The 15,581-nt window shown below is 51.5% G+C and overlaps 1 protein-coding gene across 2 annotated transcripts in view; it reads left to right on the top strand.

Annotated features, from left to right (window-relative positions):
* Positions 1-15,581, top strand: part of kcnq1.2 (potassium voltage-gated channel, KQT-like subfamily, member 1.2) — a 79,198-nt gene that overhangs the window by 43,234 nt on the left and 20,383 nt on the right. For both annotated transcript variants that reach the window (XM_086148795.1, XM_086148794.1), the window contains 4 exons: positions 9,776-9,851; positions 10,473-10,567; positions 11,327-11,367; positions 11,873-11,934. In XM_086148795.1, the coding sequence (XP_086004921.1) occupies positions 9,776-9,851; positions 10,473-10,567; positions 11,327-11,367; positions 11,873-11,934 (274 nt within the window). The remainder of the gene's footprint in view (positions 1-9,775; positions 9,852-10,472; positions 10,568-11,326; positions 11,368-11,872; positions 11,935-15,581) is intronic.

Here is a 15,581-nt window from a genome sequence, read left to right as displayed (position 1 = left end):
CGGACCTCCTCCAACCTCATCATCCATCTCTCCAGATCTTCTCCATCCCTCTCTGTTCACATCCAAACCATCTCAATGTGACTTTATCTCCAGAACATCTACCAAGTGCCGTCCCTCTGATTCCTCCGTCTCCATCCTACCTCCAGCCCTCCAGATGTTCCTCCACCTGCGCCCTGCTCTCCTTGCAGATCATGTCATCTGCAAACATGGAGATCCCAGTCTAACCTCCTCTGTCCATCACCGAGATGACCCCCCCCCCCCATTCCTTTGGTGGTGGACTCATCCGGTCTCACGCTGTGCAGATCCGGGGGGTCGGGGAGGTCGGGGGGGGGGGGGGGGGGGGGGGGGGGGTCGGGGTCGCCGGCTTGTTATCAGAGCTGATCCTGACCCAGGGAGCCAATCACAACTCTGCTACACTGTCACAGCGGAGGGTTGCTTTACTGTAGCATCCCGGTGTGAATGTGTGCAGCGATAACTCACACACACACACACACATACACACACCAGGCGTGGTGACATGCACCCGTGTGTGTGTGTGGTCTGAAGCATGTTTGTGCTGAACCTCGTGTTTCGGGTGAAGGTGTTATTTCCTGACAGCGTCTGGGATAGGCTCCGCCCCCGATGGCCCGACCACAGGTTTCCTGGTCATGAATGAACGAATGAATGTTTGGGGTTCCGTTCCTCGGTGAACCGCTCATGGCTGGGCGGGTGTGTGAGCGCCAGCAAAACTGGAGACGAACACACACACACACACACAGACAGACAGTGAGGATTAGCGTGTTGTTCTGTTGCTATTGGTGTGTGTGGAACCAAAAGTGATTCAACGGACCCGTGACAAAGGCTGGTGTTGGAGCTCTCCGGGCCCCCGGAGAGACGATCCATATCATTGTCTGCAGCGACCGGAGCTCCACGGAGGTTGTAGCTTCAAGCAAAGCCCCGGGCTTCCTATCTCCGCCGCATTACCCCCATCACAACACCGCCCAGTGTGTGTGTGTGTGTGTGTGTGTGTGTGTGTGTGTGTGTGTGTGACCATTGAAAAATTCTTCTCCGATGTTCTCGGTGTTTATAATTTTGCGGCGGAGTTGGAAATGTAACTATTGAAATAAAACAACGGATTTATTCTTCACCCTCTCATTCACACGCCTGGACAATGTAGGGTCTCCACTGAAGCTCCTGCATGTGTTCGGAGTTTGGGAGGAACCCGGAGAAGCCTGAGGAACCCCACGCAGACTCGGAGAGAACGCGGAGATTCCGCACAGATTCCACCCCTTCTTGTCGCTATGGCGACGGACAGGTTGTCGGTGGAGGTCGGACGGGAATCTCCATGTTTGCGGACGACACCGTGGCCTGCTGGTGTCCTAGTCTTGGACGTGTGGAGTTGGTAGAGGGGGACCACGTGCGAAAGTGAAGTTGCGCCCCACACACACACACACACACACACACTGTACGGTTCACGGAGGATGAGAAGGATGGAGGTCGGGTTCTGCTCGGCGGCGGTTCGTTTTGCAAAGTCAGAGCAGGGAGGTTGAGTCCCCCGTCCTCTCTCTAGGGGGCGCCATCCCTCTTCCTCCCTCTTCCTCGCTTCCCCCCTCGGTTTGTCCCTGTCGATCCGCGACGCCTCGCTTTGTTTACGTCTTCCTCCCTTCTCCACCGCCGAGCCTCTCACACACACCCTCAGTCCAACAGGGATGTTCCTCTGTCCTCCCTGATAGGTCCTGTCTTCCACCATTCTGCGTGACCGCTACATCCTTATTCATGTGTTATTACCTAGTAATAACTAGTTATTACTATATTTACATCTCTGCCCCTATTTTAAGCCACCGGTGGCCCCGAGGTATTTTCGGCGCCGGACATGTGGAGGCGCAGAGCGCACAGGTCCAGGGAGGAGGAAGCCGTATCGACCAATCACATTTGAGCACCACGTTTAGCAGCGACGCGTACGAAAGCTATTAGCTTATTCACGACATCCTTGACCTCACCAGTTAGCATCGCCTTTAGCTTTAGCTCACTCCCAGGACAGGGGTCGGCTATTTGTATATCCTGTCCCCTTTATGTGGGGTGTGTTTGCCGCGAGTGTGTTCGAGGCCTGAGTGTGTGTGTGCGTTTGTCAGGTGTAGTGGGCAAATCCACAGGGTGGATGGGAAAAGACTCACTTCCTCCTCGAACTTTGATGTCGAGACTAATTTCCTGTGGTGGCAGCGTCGGGGGGTCGTTCCCGCTGTCTTAGTTTTGGCCGCCGGCCCGTCTCGCTGCGCGCCGGGCAGCGATCGCGCCGATTTGGGACGGCCAGCATTGGAAAGCCATTGGCGCTGGAGAAGCATGCGTGTTTTTCCAGACTCCACTTAGCAACAGGCTACTATGACACAGGAGAAAAAAAAGCAACATCCTTTTTTTTTTTATTTGCATGCAGCCGACTCTGTTATGTGTATCACCCATCAATACACACACACACACACACACACACACACACACACACGAAGGGCTGTCTGGATATCACAGTGTATGTGCTGGTCCTTATTTCTAATGTGATGCCAAGCGAGGTTGTAATCACTTCAGCTTTGGGGAAACGCCTGAGTGCAACCCACCATTTTTGTGTGTGTGTGTGTGTATGTGTGTATGTGTGTGTGTGTGTAGCGTATCAAGTGCACAGTTCTTGTACAACCGTGGTTCATTCGATTAGTCGGTCCAAGTCATGCAAAGTTTGCACTGTTTGGTATGAATGGATGAATGCTGCACGCAAGTGTGTGTGTGTGTTTGTGTGTGTGTGTGTGTGTGTGTGTGTGTGTCAGCACACCTGTATGCGGGTGTTCATTACAGCCGGCCTGAGTGATGGCTTGGCCTATGGGGAGGCCCTTGTTCATTGTCATCCCTCTTCACTTAATTAGCCCTCAGCAGAGACCACTGAAGGACCCCTTGTATGGACACACACACACACACACACACACACACACACACACACATTCATGCACTCAAAAAGATTATATAGGACTGAACTTTGTACTTGATATAAAGCCAGGAGATACACAGGATGGTATGTGCTAACGTGCACGCACATGTGGGCACGCACACACACACACACACACATACAATGTGTACACACACCTCCTCACCTTATCGCCAAGCCACCTGTGCCTGATCTTTGAAACAGATCAGCCTGCTGGCACAGGTCTCTGCCTTGTTCCATTTCAATTGCAGTCCAGGACGTACACAGTGGCGGGAACCCCCCCCCCCCCCCCCCCCCCCGCCCCCCCCCGACCCTTCGCTGTGAGACAGTAAATGAAAAAAATGATTTTAAAAAAGACTTGCACAAACGTCACACCGCTGCTGTTTTTCACACAGCGAGCGTACTGGCGTTGGAGTGCGGTGAGGAAACGGAATATCAGCGCGGTCGAGCGCGGGAGGAGAAAGAAAGCTTAGCAACCGGGATGATGCGTTCAGGGGAGAAGACAGAAAATTTGAATTTTAACTACAGTTGAGTGAAAGGTGTTTTTCTTTCCACTTGCCGGCGTAATTAATATTTATTATTTGGAGGTTTAGGGTCAGGGAGCCTCCTTGGTGTGCTGTCGTTAGCCCGCCGCGCCAAATGCTTGTGTTAGCTCCTCGTTCCCGGCGCCCAAAACCCGCCCAAGCTTTTCCAACTAGCTGGTCTTCCACGGCACTCGCTGATATCCGCCGTCTGAGCGGTTAGCTTAGCATATGACAAATATGAGCTTGGTAGAAATATTGTCGTTCAGTTCTGGTTTTGTATTTTTCACCCTCACTGTTCCTTGATGTTGCCTATTGTCATCCCTGATGATGTTGTTGTCTGCTGTCTATTTATTTGTGTATCTTCTGCCTTTCTATCTATATTTATATTCATCTTTCATGTTTAATTCCTTTTTTTGACATTATACCTGTTTCGCTGCTGTGACAAAGGAATTTCCCCTATGGGAATCAATAAAGTTTATCTTATCTTACATCCAGGCCATGTCATTCACACGTCATGTAGAGACATACCATCATTCACTCAGTCATTCATTCATTTACCAAATTGATCGAATCATTTACCAGCTTTAACTCTTTAATAAGATATATCCCCTCCAGTGTGCCTCCTTTTACATAAGTTCTGCTCGTATCCTCGGATCCGGCTGGACTTTTGTCTACGTTTATGTTCAAGTGACGCTAGCCTTCAAATGCTAGTAGAATAACATTCCAGATACCAGCAGAGATGCATGATAAGAACAAGAAAGACTTTTGTTTTGTCACATTTGGGGCAGTTGCGTTTCAGTTGGTAGAATGCTAGTCGGTGCGAATCCTAGCTCGCATTCTCAGAGTTTGTGCTGCAGATGCATATTGTCTGCATAGCGTTGGCCCACCGGTACCCTGTATGTCCTGTCTGCATGCTGAAGTGCCCCTGGGCAAGACTCCGAACCCCTTCAGCTGCTCCCAATGGCCCGGTTACCACCGTACATTGCAGCTCTTCTGCCATCGGTGCGCGTGTCAGGGAAAGAATGTGATCCAGTCCAAAGCATACAAGTGGAGACCATTCAGTTATACTTACGGGACAACCCGTCATTGGTGAACTTGAGTACCTGGCGGCCACTTGAGCGGTTCGCAGTTCAAATGCCTCACGCAAGAAGCGCTTCAACAAGCTAGGAGGGCCTCGGGGATCGATACCAGGAACGTCCAGTTCCGAGACACCAGCCCCTACCACCTGAGCCGCGCCGGTCGGCCGGTACTTTGCAGTGATTTAGATTCAGATTCAGGTAATTGTAGCAGCTACGGAGTCATGTGACATCTCGTGCGCGGCGTTTAATGCCAACTCCTCGGTTGAAGTAGAAGCGAGCGGCTTAAGTGTCTCCTCTGAGATCCAGCTGCGCGGACGAACCGTGGCGTGGAAACCACCGGAGGAAAGGGGAGCATCCAGCGGCTCACGGCTGATCTCAGAAGGAAGCCGGTCATCTGAAACCCGCTATTATTTACCGTCACGCCAGCAGCTGTGGCGAGAGCGGGGGGGAGACGACTGCCTTCGATTTCGCCAAAATCTGCACTTTTCCCTTCAGAGGCAGCAAAAGGATGGTGGCGGTACTCCACGGAAGAGGGGGCAGCTGCCAGAAAGACCGCCTCTATCTTGACGACGTTGCGATGTCAGGTGACGTGGCTCGAGTTGCTACCGTCTAACTCTCGTTCACAAATATTAGCAAGTCACCAAAAGTAAGAGGTGTCGAAACCGGCGTGATCTGCAGAAAGGGGGCCGCCCCCGGAGGCGGGGGCCGGTTGCACAGTGGAGCGCGAACGGAAGCTATCAAGGGGAGTCTGCCAGGACATTCCCGGCCTCAATCGCTGTAAATCCCTTCTTTCCACATGGAATTACTGCCACAGCTCCCTTGCCTCTTCACCTCCCTCCTATGCAATACCCAATACCCCTCCGTCACCCCCAGTATCCCCCCGTGACCCCCCCCCTTTCTCCCTATAACCGACTAATGAGGCTAATGCAGGAGTTGCAGAGGAATGCATTTAGAAGTTATCTCATTATTTTATGAGCTGGCTTTTATTGTGTTTGCCCAGGCACACACACACACACACACACACACTCGGAGGTTATTGCATTGGCATGCAGTTTAACTCGGCTGATTGGTCGGCTCCTTCCGGTAACCACAGGTTTAGTAGTTTCCCCGCCATGACCTTGAGCAAACCACCAGACCCCGGCCGCTCCGAGTGCCCGCAAGTGCAGCTCGGACCGAGTTGGAAATAAGACTAGGTTTACTCAATAGGTTTACTCATTCATACATTCATTATCTACGCTTATACCGGAGTCAGGGTCACTCGGGGGGTACCGGAGTCTATCCCTGCTGCGATTGGGCGAGAGATGGGGTTCATTCTGGACCAATCATTGGACACATATACAGACGTCCGACCGTTCACCCTCTCATCCATGAACTTCCTGTATGTTTTTGGAGAAAACATGGAGACTCCACATAGGAAGGCCCTCTGTGGGAATCCAACCGTGGACTTTCTGGCTGTGAGGAGGAAGCGCTAACCGCTGCGGTGCTGCTCCGGGTTTAGCATGTTCCCCTTTATTAGCGCCCAAACAGCCCCTCCAAGGTTACAGTTCGGCCCCATCGGAGCGCCTTCCTGGCGCGGGATCGAGGCGTCTGTGACGGCAATGCGGGGGGGCGATTAGGTCCCTCCGGATGGGGGATGGGGGGGTTAAAATTCATGGCCTAATAGGATTTCTTGCTGTTTAGCAGGATTAGGCATGTTAGAGAAAGAATCTATTTGTTGCTGCCGGTCGGGGGTCCTCTCCCCCCCGCCCCGCTCGGACAACATGGGGGGGTCTGGGAGGTGTACATTGGACCTTTTCATATATTTTAACCCGTTCATTTTCCCCGGCGCCGAGGTCAGCCCCCTCCTCTCGGACCACAGGCCGCCATCTTGGGATTAAATTGGCTGTTTGTCCTTCACAGTCCCCCGATAATCCAAGCACATGAGCCTGGTGGTGGCGGTGGTGGTGGGGGGGGGGTCATACCAACGCACATGGTCGTCCATGTGTGCAGGAGAAACAAGGCGGCCCAGAGAGATGAACGCGATGGAGAAAGGAGGAGATGGAGGGTGACCTGCAGACCAGGGGCTTCCCCACTTCTTAAAACCACGGCTGGAGATTATGAATCTGTGCTTCTTTTTCAAAGCAGCATTATTCCTTCATTCATGTGTGTCTGAGGCTGCGGGGAGGGGCAGCAGAGGCTCTGGGTGGCAGAGGGCGCGGCGCCACCAACACATCGGTACCTATGAAGTGATTGGAGTGATCGGGTTCCACCCAGACCGACCGACCAAACCTTTGGATCGATCCATTTTAGGTTTGCTGGGTGAATTTCTTTATTCAATTTTTCCGGGCTTCTTAATTTGTCGCTCTACTCCCATTTCAGATATGTGTGTGTGTGTGTGTGTGTGTGTGTGTGTGTGTTGTCTCTGAATAATCACCGGTTGCCAGACGTGGCGTCATTAACGCTAAACACGGGCGTGGTGTTCCTGAGGTCACGGCTCGCCTCGGAGAGAGGGGTTATTTTCATTGGTGGGATTCTTTCACAGGCCTGCAGATATGAGACTTTAATTCACATGTACCACTGTGGTGTGTGTGTGTGTGTGTGTGTGTGTGTGTTTGTGAATAAGCGAATGTCAAAAAATTCTTGTCTGATAAAAAGACGAGCTGGGCGTCTGTGTTTATAATTCCGCATCGGCGTCAGAAGTGTAACTATTGATATTTAAAAAAAGGCCTCCAAGACAGCGTCTCGACAGGGGGTGCGAGAGTTGTATGCTCGTATCAGTAGAACCGATCCCACCGAGCAGCACCAAAGTGTGATGTGAAAAGGTGAAATCTGGCTGATCTAGCTGAGTGAGAACTACAGGTGAGCAGGGAGTCGCGGAAAGGCGGCGTAAGGCGGCGTGCTCACCAAAGTCATCGGCCTTGAGGCAGCCGGAGAACCACTCAGATGTTCCCCCCGCAAGTGCGTGTCCATCTTATCTGTCTGAGATATGATAAAAGGATGTCTGTTTTTTTTTTTTTTGCTGGAGAACAAAAGAACAGCACAGCTTTTTGATGGACTGAAGCACAAGTCAAAAAGTTTATCACACAAGCACACACACACACACACGTACACACACACACTGGTTCTGAAGTCTCGCTGGGTCGGCACAGCACACTGATGTCTGAGGCTGCCCCTTCTCCCCGAGCAAATTCAAGGTTATTGCGGCGCACCATGGAAGCACAGGATATTTGACGATCCCCTGCCAAAGACGGGGCTGGGGGGGAGATGAGTTGCCATTGACAACTCGGGGGGAGGAGCTGGGCTCTCGAGGTTCCGGGGGAAGTTGAGCTTTTCAAGAGTCGGGCTGGAGCTCCCGCGAGGCTTCCGCGGCCGAGGGTTTCTAAAAGGGCAACGAACCGGCGTTTGGGCAGGGCGTCGAATCTAGGAGTAAGGAAGTGCTCGGAAGTCGCGCTTGTCCAGTTGCGCTTTTCGGGGCAGCACGATGCTACTTCAACCCGACGAAGACGCGTGCGTGGAGGCGGGGTTTCCCACAGGTGTTTTCCCTCCTGATTACAAGTCGCCGGGTGCGTGATGAGAGGAAAAAAAGGGACAGTCCTCTAAAAGCAGGGGGTGCTGCCGCTTTTCATGTCTGGCAGTGTTTGCGTGCATTTCCTGCCGCGGCTCGGACGGCAGGAAGGCAGCGGCGGCCCGGGACGCTTTGATGTCCCTGGTTTACGGTCTCATGTCAACGCATTGTCTCTTAGGACCTTTTGTTGTCCTTCGCCTAATTAAGACCTCAGAGCGACTTGTTGACTCCACAAAGACTCTTGTTTGGGTAGAAGGAGGGCGGCGTGTGTGTGTGTGCGTGTGTGTGTGTGTGTGTGTGTGGGTGTGCCTGCTTCTACTGAGACATAGCATGAGAGGAGTGTTTGAAACGCACGCCACCTCCTCCACCGCATACAAAAGCTCTGACTCAAGAATGGAGTCGTTCATTTTCTGGTTTGAATGCCGCTGTGGAGAGCGCGAGCTAACACTGATGGTACGCGCCGTTCGGCTTCGCTGGCAGATTCTGCGGTGAGGGTTAGGGCTAGGGTTAGCCACAATAGCCTGTTCATGGACTAGCGATGGAGAAACATCTGTGATAAAGACTAGCCAAACACATGTGATGCAACACATAGGGGGAGGGGCTGTTTGAGCCCTGATAAAGAGGAACATGCTAAACTTGGAGCAACACTGCGGTGCAGCGGTTAGCGCTTCCTCCTCACAGCCAGAAGGTGTCTGGTTGGATTCTCCATGTTCTCACCGTGTCTGCGTGGGGTTCCTCAGGGTTCTCCTGGTTCCTCCCACAGTCCAAACACATGCAGGAGGTACACTTGAATTGTTGGATGTCTCTATATGTGGCCCTGTGATTGGTCCAGGTTGGACCTCTTACCCGATGACAGCCGGGATAGGCTCCGCCCCCCCCCGTGTCCCTGCGTGCTGGACCAGCGGAATCCGAGGGAACGAATGAATATTAGCATGACGACATCGTTCTTGAGCTTCGATCAAACATTTGAACACGCAACTTTTTTAAGAAAAATCACTTGTTTTTCCACATGAACGTTTTGCGGCTCGGGCCCTCGTGATGTCTGGAATCGGTGCACTTGCGTCGGCGGGACGTCACCGGATGCGTGCCTTTGTGAAAATACACACATGTACAAACACACACTAGAGCATGCCACGGAGTCACTATGGTATGCGAGGCATCGGCTTGTGTGTGTTGTTTGCATCCAGTGGTTTCTGCTCTGCATATTTTGCTCCATACCAGTGGCTTTTTCCCTTGGTGTTGACACAGATGTGCCGCTCCGGGGCCGACGGACACCTCCTTTAAGACCCCAACGCAAAACTGACGGCATATTTTTTCTCCCATTCCTTTTTCCTCGCGTCTTTTTAACCGTGCAAAGGTTTGCAGATGCATAGTTTCCAGTGGGAACAATATAGAGAACCAGGATTGAGTGAATGCCCAAACTCGTAATTAGTGGTCAGGTATACATATTAATGCATACTTCTGGATGTGTGTGTGTCGGTGTGTATCTCCTACAGGGGCCACCCACGTAATGTTCATTGAAATCCATTCAGACCTGAGACTTTGGGTCTGTTGTGGTTTCAGAAGTAGAAGCACTTTGGTCAAACCACCATGTCCTTCCAAAACTTGTCCTCGAAAGGTCCGGGAAGATGAATGAATGAATGAAGCCTCCGGACGTCTGAACGAGTCACTCTTTCTCTTGCAGGTTGTCCCACGCCCAGAGGTCCGCGGTTAAGGTCCTCCGCCGAATGCAGTACTTTGTCGCCAGGAAGAAGTTCCAGGTGAGCCAAAGGGAAACGGGAGTCCGGGAGGAAGGGTGTGTCGCTGAAGCACGTGTCCAGTCGTGCATGAACCCGTCACCGCGCGTTCACCGGGCTGCCTTCGGTTCAACCGTAGTATCACGGTCGGGGGTTGGGGGGGGGGGGAGGGGGACCTGTTCCTGGGAAGCAGCGCGCCAAGCTACACTTGGCACAACCCCGAAAAGGCAGAGGCGATCACGTCGGCGGCACGCTCGGCTGCGATTTTCACGCTACATGTTAGCATGGAACGGTTCCTTCATCCCATACGATCTCTAAGCGTCCAATGTTTTCAATTAGGCGCTTAAGTGATCTCAGCTGCAGCTCAGAGTTCACCGGGTTCTCCCTGATGCTGCGTTTGGCTACGTCACAGCAAACAAAGCCTTGAAAAGGATCTTAACGCGGCCGCTTTCTGCACCACCAGGCGTTCACACACACACACACGCACACACACACTGAGTTAACAATGAACCCTTTGCCCCAGTGGGGGTTGGGGGTTGTTTTTCGGGCGACAGCAGGCAATGGTTGACAATGGCTTTTGTGTTCCTGTATGCGTGTTTTTTGTTTTCTGTGCGGGCGTTGTGGCGGCGGCGCACGAATCCGCAGCAAGCGCGGAAGCCCTACGATGTGCGGGACGTGATCGAGCAGTACTCGCAGGGACACCTCAACATGATGGTGCGCATCAAGGAGCTGCAGAGAAGGTACAAGAACATGACCGAAGACATGGTTTAAATAAAATATCACAGTGTGCTACCACCTAAGATGTAAGAGCGCCAAATTCATCCTATGGTGAAAGGTCATATTTGTCTATGGAGTCCATGATACAGATCAGGTGGATCACAGGGAGCGGTACAAGTCAATCGGGGACGGGAAGGACACTCGCTGCATAGCTGAAGGAGTCGGCCCATGGGTGGACAGAGGCAGTCAGGATCTTCAGGGATTCTTTAGGCTCTTCCAGGATGCGTAATGCAGGGGGGTCACGGACTGCTAGGACGTCAAGAACGTAGCGCAAGGAGTCAGGAAACTACTCTAAGGAGTGATGTAGGTAGTCTGAGTCTTCTGGGACCTTCCTGTATAGAGAGTACGTAATGCAGGGAGGGCCAGGGATGGGTCGGACATTGGATACGTAGCACACGGGGGTCAGGCCATGGATGGATCTTCAGGGACTCGCCACCGTCTTCCAGGATAGGAAGTCAGCAAAGCAAGGGCTAAAAGCTACAAGCAGAGCAGTAGGAGGGCAGTGTTTGGCAGTATGCTCAGGTACGACCAGCAAACAGAAGAGAAGAAGCAGAAAAGGCCTTGGTGTTGGTAGTTGGTAGGAATAGAGGAGAGGAATTCACCATTCCCATGCAGCTATGTTTGTTTACTGTTGTCCGTAAAGACATTTGATGCATTCAGTATGTTGGATTTTTTTCAGGCTCTTTGCTAATGCATGATCTCCCTCCTCTTCCGCTCCCTAGGCTGGACGGTACCCTGGGGAAGCCGGGAATGTTCCTCCCAGGTAAACACTCGCCGCCTCGATCTCGATGGGAGCGCACGGTTAATTAGCAAAAATGCTAACTTCTCCCATCCCTAAGCTTCATCTTAAAGAGCGTGAAAACCGAAATAAGCAATTCCGTGCTGTATCTTTTGCGTCTCACCCATATTCCACGCTTTTCCTCCTAGCAGGAAGCTAGCACCATCAACTCTTTGACCCTTTGGGCAAACATTGACGACAGCCTTATTGGAAGGATACATCCGAAACCGATCAGGGATGTAGCAGCCAATGCTAATTATAGCATCGAATCTCAATAGCCCTTCTCTTGCCGTTTACAATAAGAAGTACAGAGTATGAAAAGCTGCTCCTCTAACCATCTTGGCGCCAAATGCAATGAACATAGCCTGTCCTCGTAATCAACGCTGAGCCGAGTGTTAGCGCTTCTGCGGTACAACGGCGAGCGCATTTATTCGTTAATCGCTAACTTTTCAAAGGTTCAGATGCTAATTACGTTATGCTATCCCTCCAGGCAAAGGAGAAGATAAAGAGTACCCAACCATCGGGGCGCGACTGATCCGACTGGAAGATAAGGTAGGCCCGCTGCTGCTAGCAAGCGCCTGCGTTTTGTCTGCGCAAACTGATTACATGCCACAAAGCAAGCAGAGCTTGTGTGTGTGTGTGTGTGTGTGTGTGTGTGTGTGTGTGTGTGTGTTTTACGGACTCTGCTATCAGACCAATGGCATTGATGGGATCTCGGATTCTCTCTGTGTTATTTTCTTTCCTTTTTCCAGCCTGTCTTTCAGGCCAGGTGACTGTTTGATAGTTTTTCAATATTCTAGTACCCAAACACAGCGCCGCAGCGGTTAGCACCTCCTCCTGGCAGCGAGATGATTCCTGGTTCAGTTCTCGCAGAGTCTCCATATTTTCCCTATGGCAAGGTTAGCTTAGCCAACGCTATCCGGCGTCATCCGACATTCACGCCCATAAATCCCCGCGTGATCCGGATCAAGCCCGCTTTCACACTCGTTCACGATGATCGCGCCGCCGTTGGCGTTCCCTCAGCTGTCCTCTTTGTATTACTTTTTTTGCAAAATTTCTGCAGCGACTTCCTCCTCCCGCCGTCGCTACTGCTCTGCAAATCATAAGCCTGAATCACACGTGAAGCAGAACCTTGGTGTCACGGTCAAAGTCACTACTGAACAGGATCTTTGCCAACAGGAATTATTCATCAAGCAAAAAAAAACACTGCGTGTGTGTGTGTGTGTGTGTGTGTGTGTGTGTGTGGCCTGTAGTGTGTTCCCATGCTTGTCAGTATCTTGAATAATCACAACGTATACCCCCAAACCCTCGCTCGGTGTGGGCGGCCTTCTGCCTCGACCGATCTTGACATCTTTTGCCGGAAACGTCCCATCGTCTGGCGCAGGGAGGAGGAACGTCTCCGGGGAGAGAAACGAGGTCCGGTTGCCATGACAACGATTGCCCGCAACCTTTGCATTGTACGCTACGCAGCCCGTAAATCCCACCACCCCGTGGTTAAACCCCAGAGAAAATATACTGCTCTTTTTTTTTTTTCATGTGAATTAGCGCTCGGCGTGCGCGGAAGAATGCGCGCCCTGACCTTAATGGCGTCTCCATTAGGTAAGTATGCTGTAAATTACAGCAAGGCCAAATACTGGGAATACTTGAGGGCCGAGTGTTTGTTAGGAGTCCATCTGCAAGGCATTTAGGGCCCCTCGCCTCTGTAAGCAGGACTTAGAAGGACTGGGGCCTCTACTGGTAGAAGTACTCCAAGTACACAAAGGAGTACTGTGTACCGAAAGGTCTGCGTTCTCCGCAGATGTCCCGTCCAGCGCCGGGACGACTCAATATATCGATCGCGCGACATCTGATCTGCCTTTCGGGGAAACACCGGCGCTAGCTCACAGCGTCCGGTACCCATCGACAGGAGGTGCTGATCAATTTGTTCAAAGTATTCGTTCCCGCGTACTTTTCTACTCCGTCAGGTCCTACCGAAAGGCTCGACCTTTAATATCTATTAATGAGCAGCAAGCAGATTGTTATTACAATGTAATAAATCAGTTATTATTCCTTTTTTATAACACAACCCTCAAGATAAAATTATTTTTTTAGGGATGTTGCGCCGCAACCCCCCCAGTCTGCTGTTGTGTACTGTTTTGATATATGTGCGCATTTGGCCTCGACGTGCCCAGCGGGGAGCCGGACTAACTGGGCCGGTCTAAACAAAGAGAGGAAACTTGGCAGGGGAAACACACACACACATACACACACACTTACAAATCCGCTGCTTCGGTGCTGCGGCCGTACTCCTGCTGACCCGTGCCGCAGACGAGCACCACGCCGCAACCCTCCCCCAGTTCTTCTTAGGAAACTTTAGCCCCTTTAGCCCGCGAGGCTAATTTCTCAGTCCGTAGTTACATGTAACAACACATTTACGACACGTTGCATGTGAAGGCGTGTGAGTAGAGAGGGGGTGTTTTGCAGTCCAAAACCGGACCGGCCCTCCTCAGGCTGACAAGGCAGCGCCGACCCGGGCCCGGGAAGGCCCGACGGGGAGCTTGTAAATCATGATCTGGGCGTCGGGCCGCGGCCGCCAGATCCCAGACGGCCCTCTGGCTCCGCTCAGCGCCACCCTCTAATTTCAGAGCCGGGTCCCGGCCTTCTCCTGCACCGACCGCCACCACATTCCCACAAAACCAGAGACGGACAGTCTGTCTGTCTGTCTGCCTGTCTGTCTGTCTTTCTTTCTGTCTGTCTGTCTGTTTGCTTCTGCCAGTTGGTAATTCCAGGTCTTCCAATTCATATCTGAGGGCTGAGGTTTTTTTTTTTTGTTCAATATCCCCGGCTGGCCTTTGAACGCCTTGGGATTCCCCTAGAACAGCGGCGGGCAAACTTTTTAGCTCAGGGGCCGCGTTGACTTTTAAAATTTGACGGACGGGCCGGGTCACCACGAGATACGATACATATGAAAAAAAAACAACAAAAAAAAAAAAAACGCATTTGTTAACTGTACATATCAGACTCATCTGACATTTGTTTGAAAATAAAACCAGCTTGGTTTTGAAGGCTCTGACGTTAGCTGCCATTTCGTGGACGAACCGTTTTTTTTCCCTTGTAGTGTGTCCACAGTAAAGGCTGAAATAATCTCCTGTTTGAGTTCCCCGTCTGATTCGATGGATATATGTATGTATGGATGGATGGACACCTGAGTTCGTCGATAGATGGACGGCTGGACAGACGGTCGGCTGGGTTGTTGGATCTATGTGTGGACAATGAGTCTTGTCCTCTCCGTCCAGCAGCTGCTGCTGGTGTTTTTGGATGGACGGTAGGAAGGATGGATGGACGGATCACTAAGTTGATGGACGGAAGGATGGACGCACGCTTACAGAGCTAAGCTTACGCTTACCAAGCTGGGTTTGTCCGGTCAGACAAAGCTGCTTTGTAATGCTTTTGATACACACACAAATGCATACACACACCTGCGCACACGTACACAGTCGATTCAGTGACTTAGCACGTTTACTCAACTCTTAAGGTGAGATAAACTTTATTGATCCCCATAGGGGTAATTTTTTTGTCACAGCAGCGTGACAGTTATAAGTCTCAATAAATATGAATATAAATACAAATAGACAGAAGGCAGTTTGAAAAAAATAAAAAAATAGGCAGCAGAGAGAACAGCAACAAGCATCAAGGATGAGAATGAAGAGAATAATAAAGGGACAGTAAAGGTGGAAATAGACAACTGCAACTAAATGACAACAGTGACAATAGCAGTGACAAGGATAAAATGAATAAACAAAAACAAATATATAAGATAAATATAAGACAGCAGAGTGAGGTCATGACACGTGAATGGGTGACGTAGTGAACTGTTATGCTAACATTTAGCCTTGCAGGCGTACGCCTCACAATGGGGTCGCTCCCCTTGACAGGTCACTGTCAGCCGTCGGGGGGGGGGGGGTCGTCTGGCCTGGGGAGGGGTCGGGGGTCGGAGGGGTCAAAGGTCGTGTCAGCCGGCCTGGTCAGGAGAACGTTCTACGTGTTTGAGCTTGAGAGAAGCTGTGTGCCAAAAAGGTGAACGGGGAAATGACACAACGCTTCCTTTGGACTGATGTGGAGATAGGGCACAGGAGGGTAGAGGAGTGTGTGCGTGTGTGTGTGCGTGTGTGTGTGTGTGTGTGTGTATGAGTGTGTGTATTTGAGTCACTCAGCACCTT

This window comes from Fistularia commersonii, chromosome 7 (genome assembly GCF_037954325.1).
Source record: "Fistularia commersonii isolate RoL2024-O1a breed Wild chromosome 7, RoL_Fcom_v1.0, whole genome shotgun sequence".
Lineage (NCBI taxonomy): Eukaryota > Metazoa > Chordata > Actinopteri > Syngnathiformes > Fistulariidae > Fistularia > Fistularia commersonii.
Note: the sequence above shows the minus strand (reverse complement) of the source record. Positions and strands in the feature narration are given on the sequence as shown.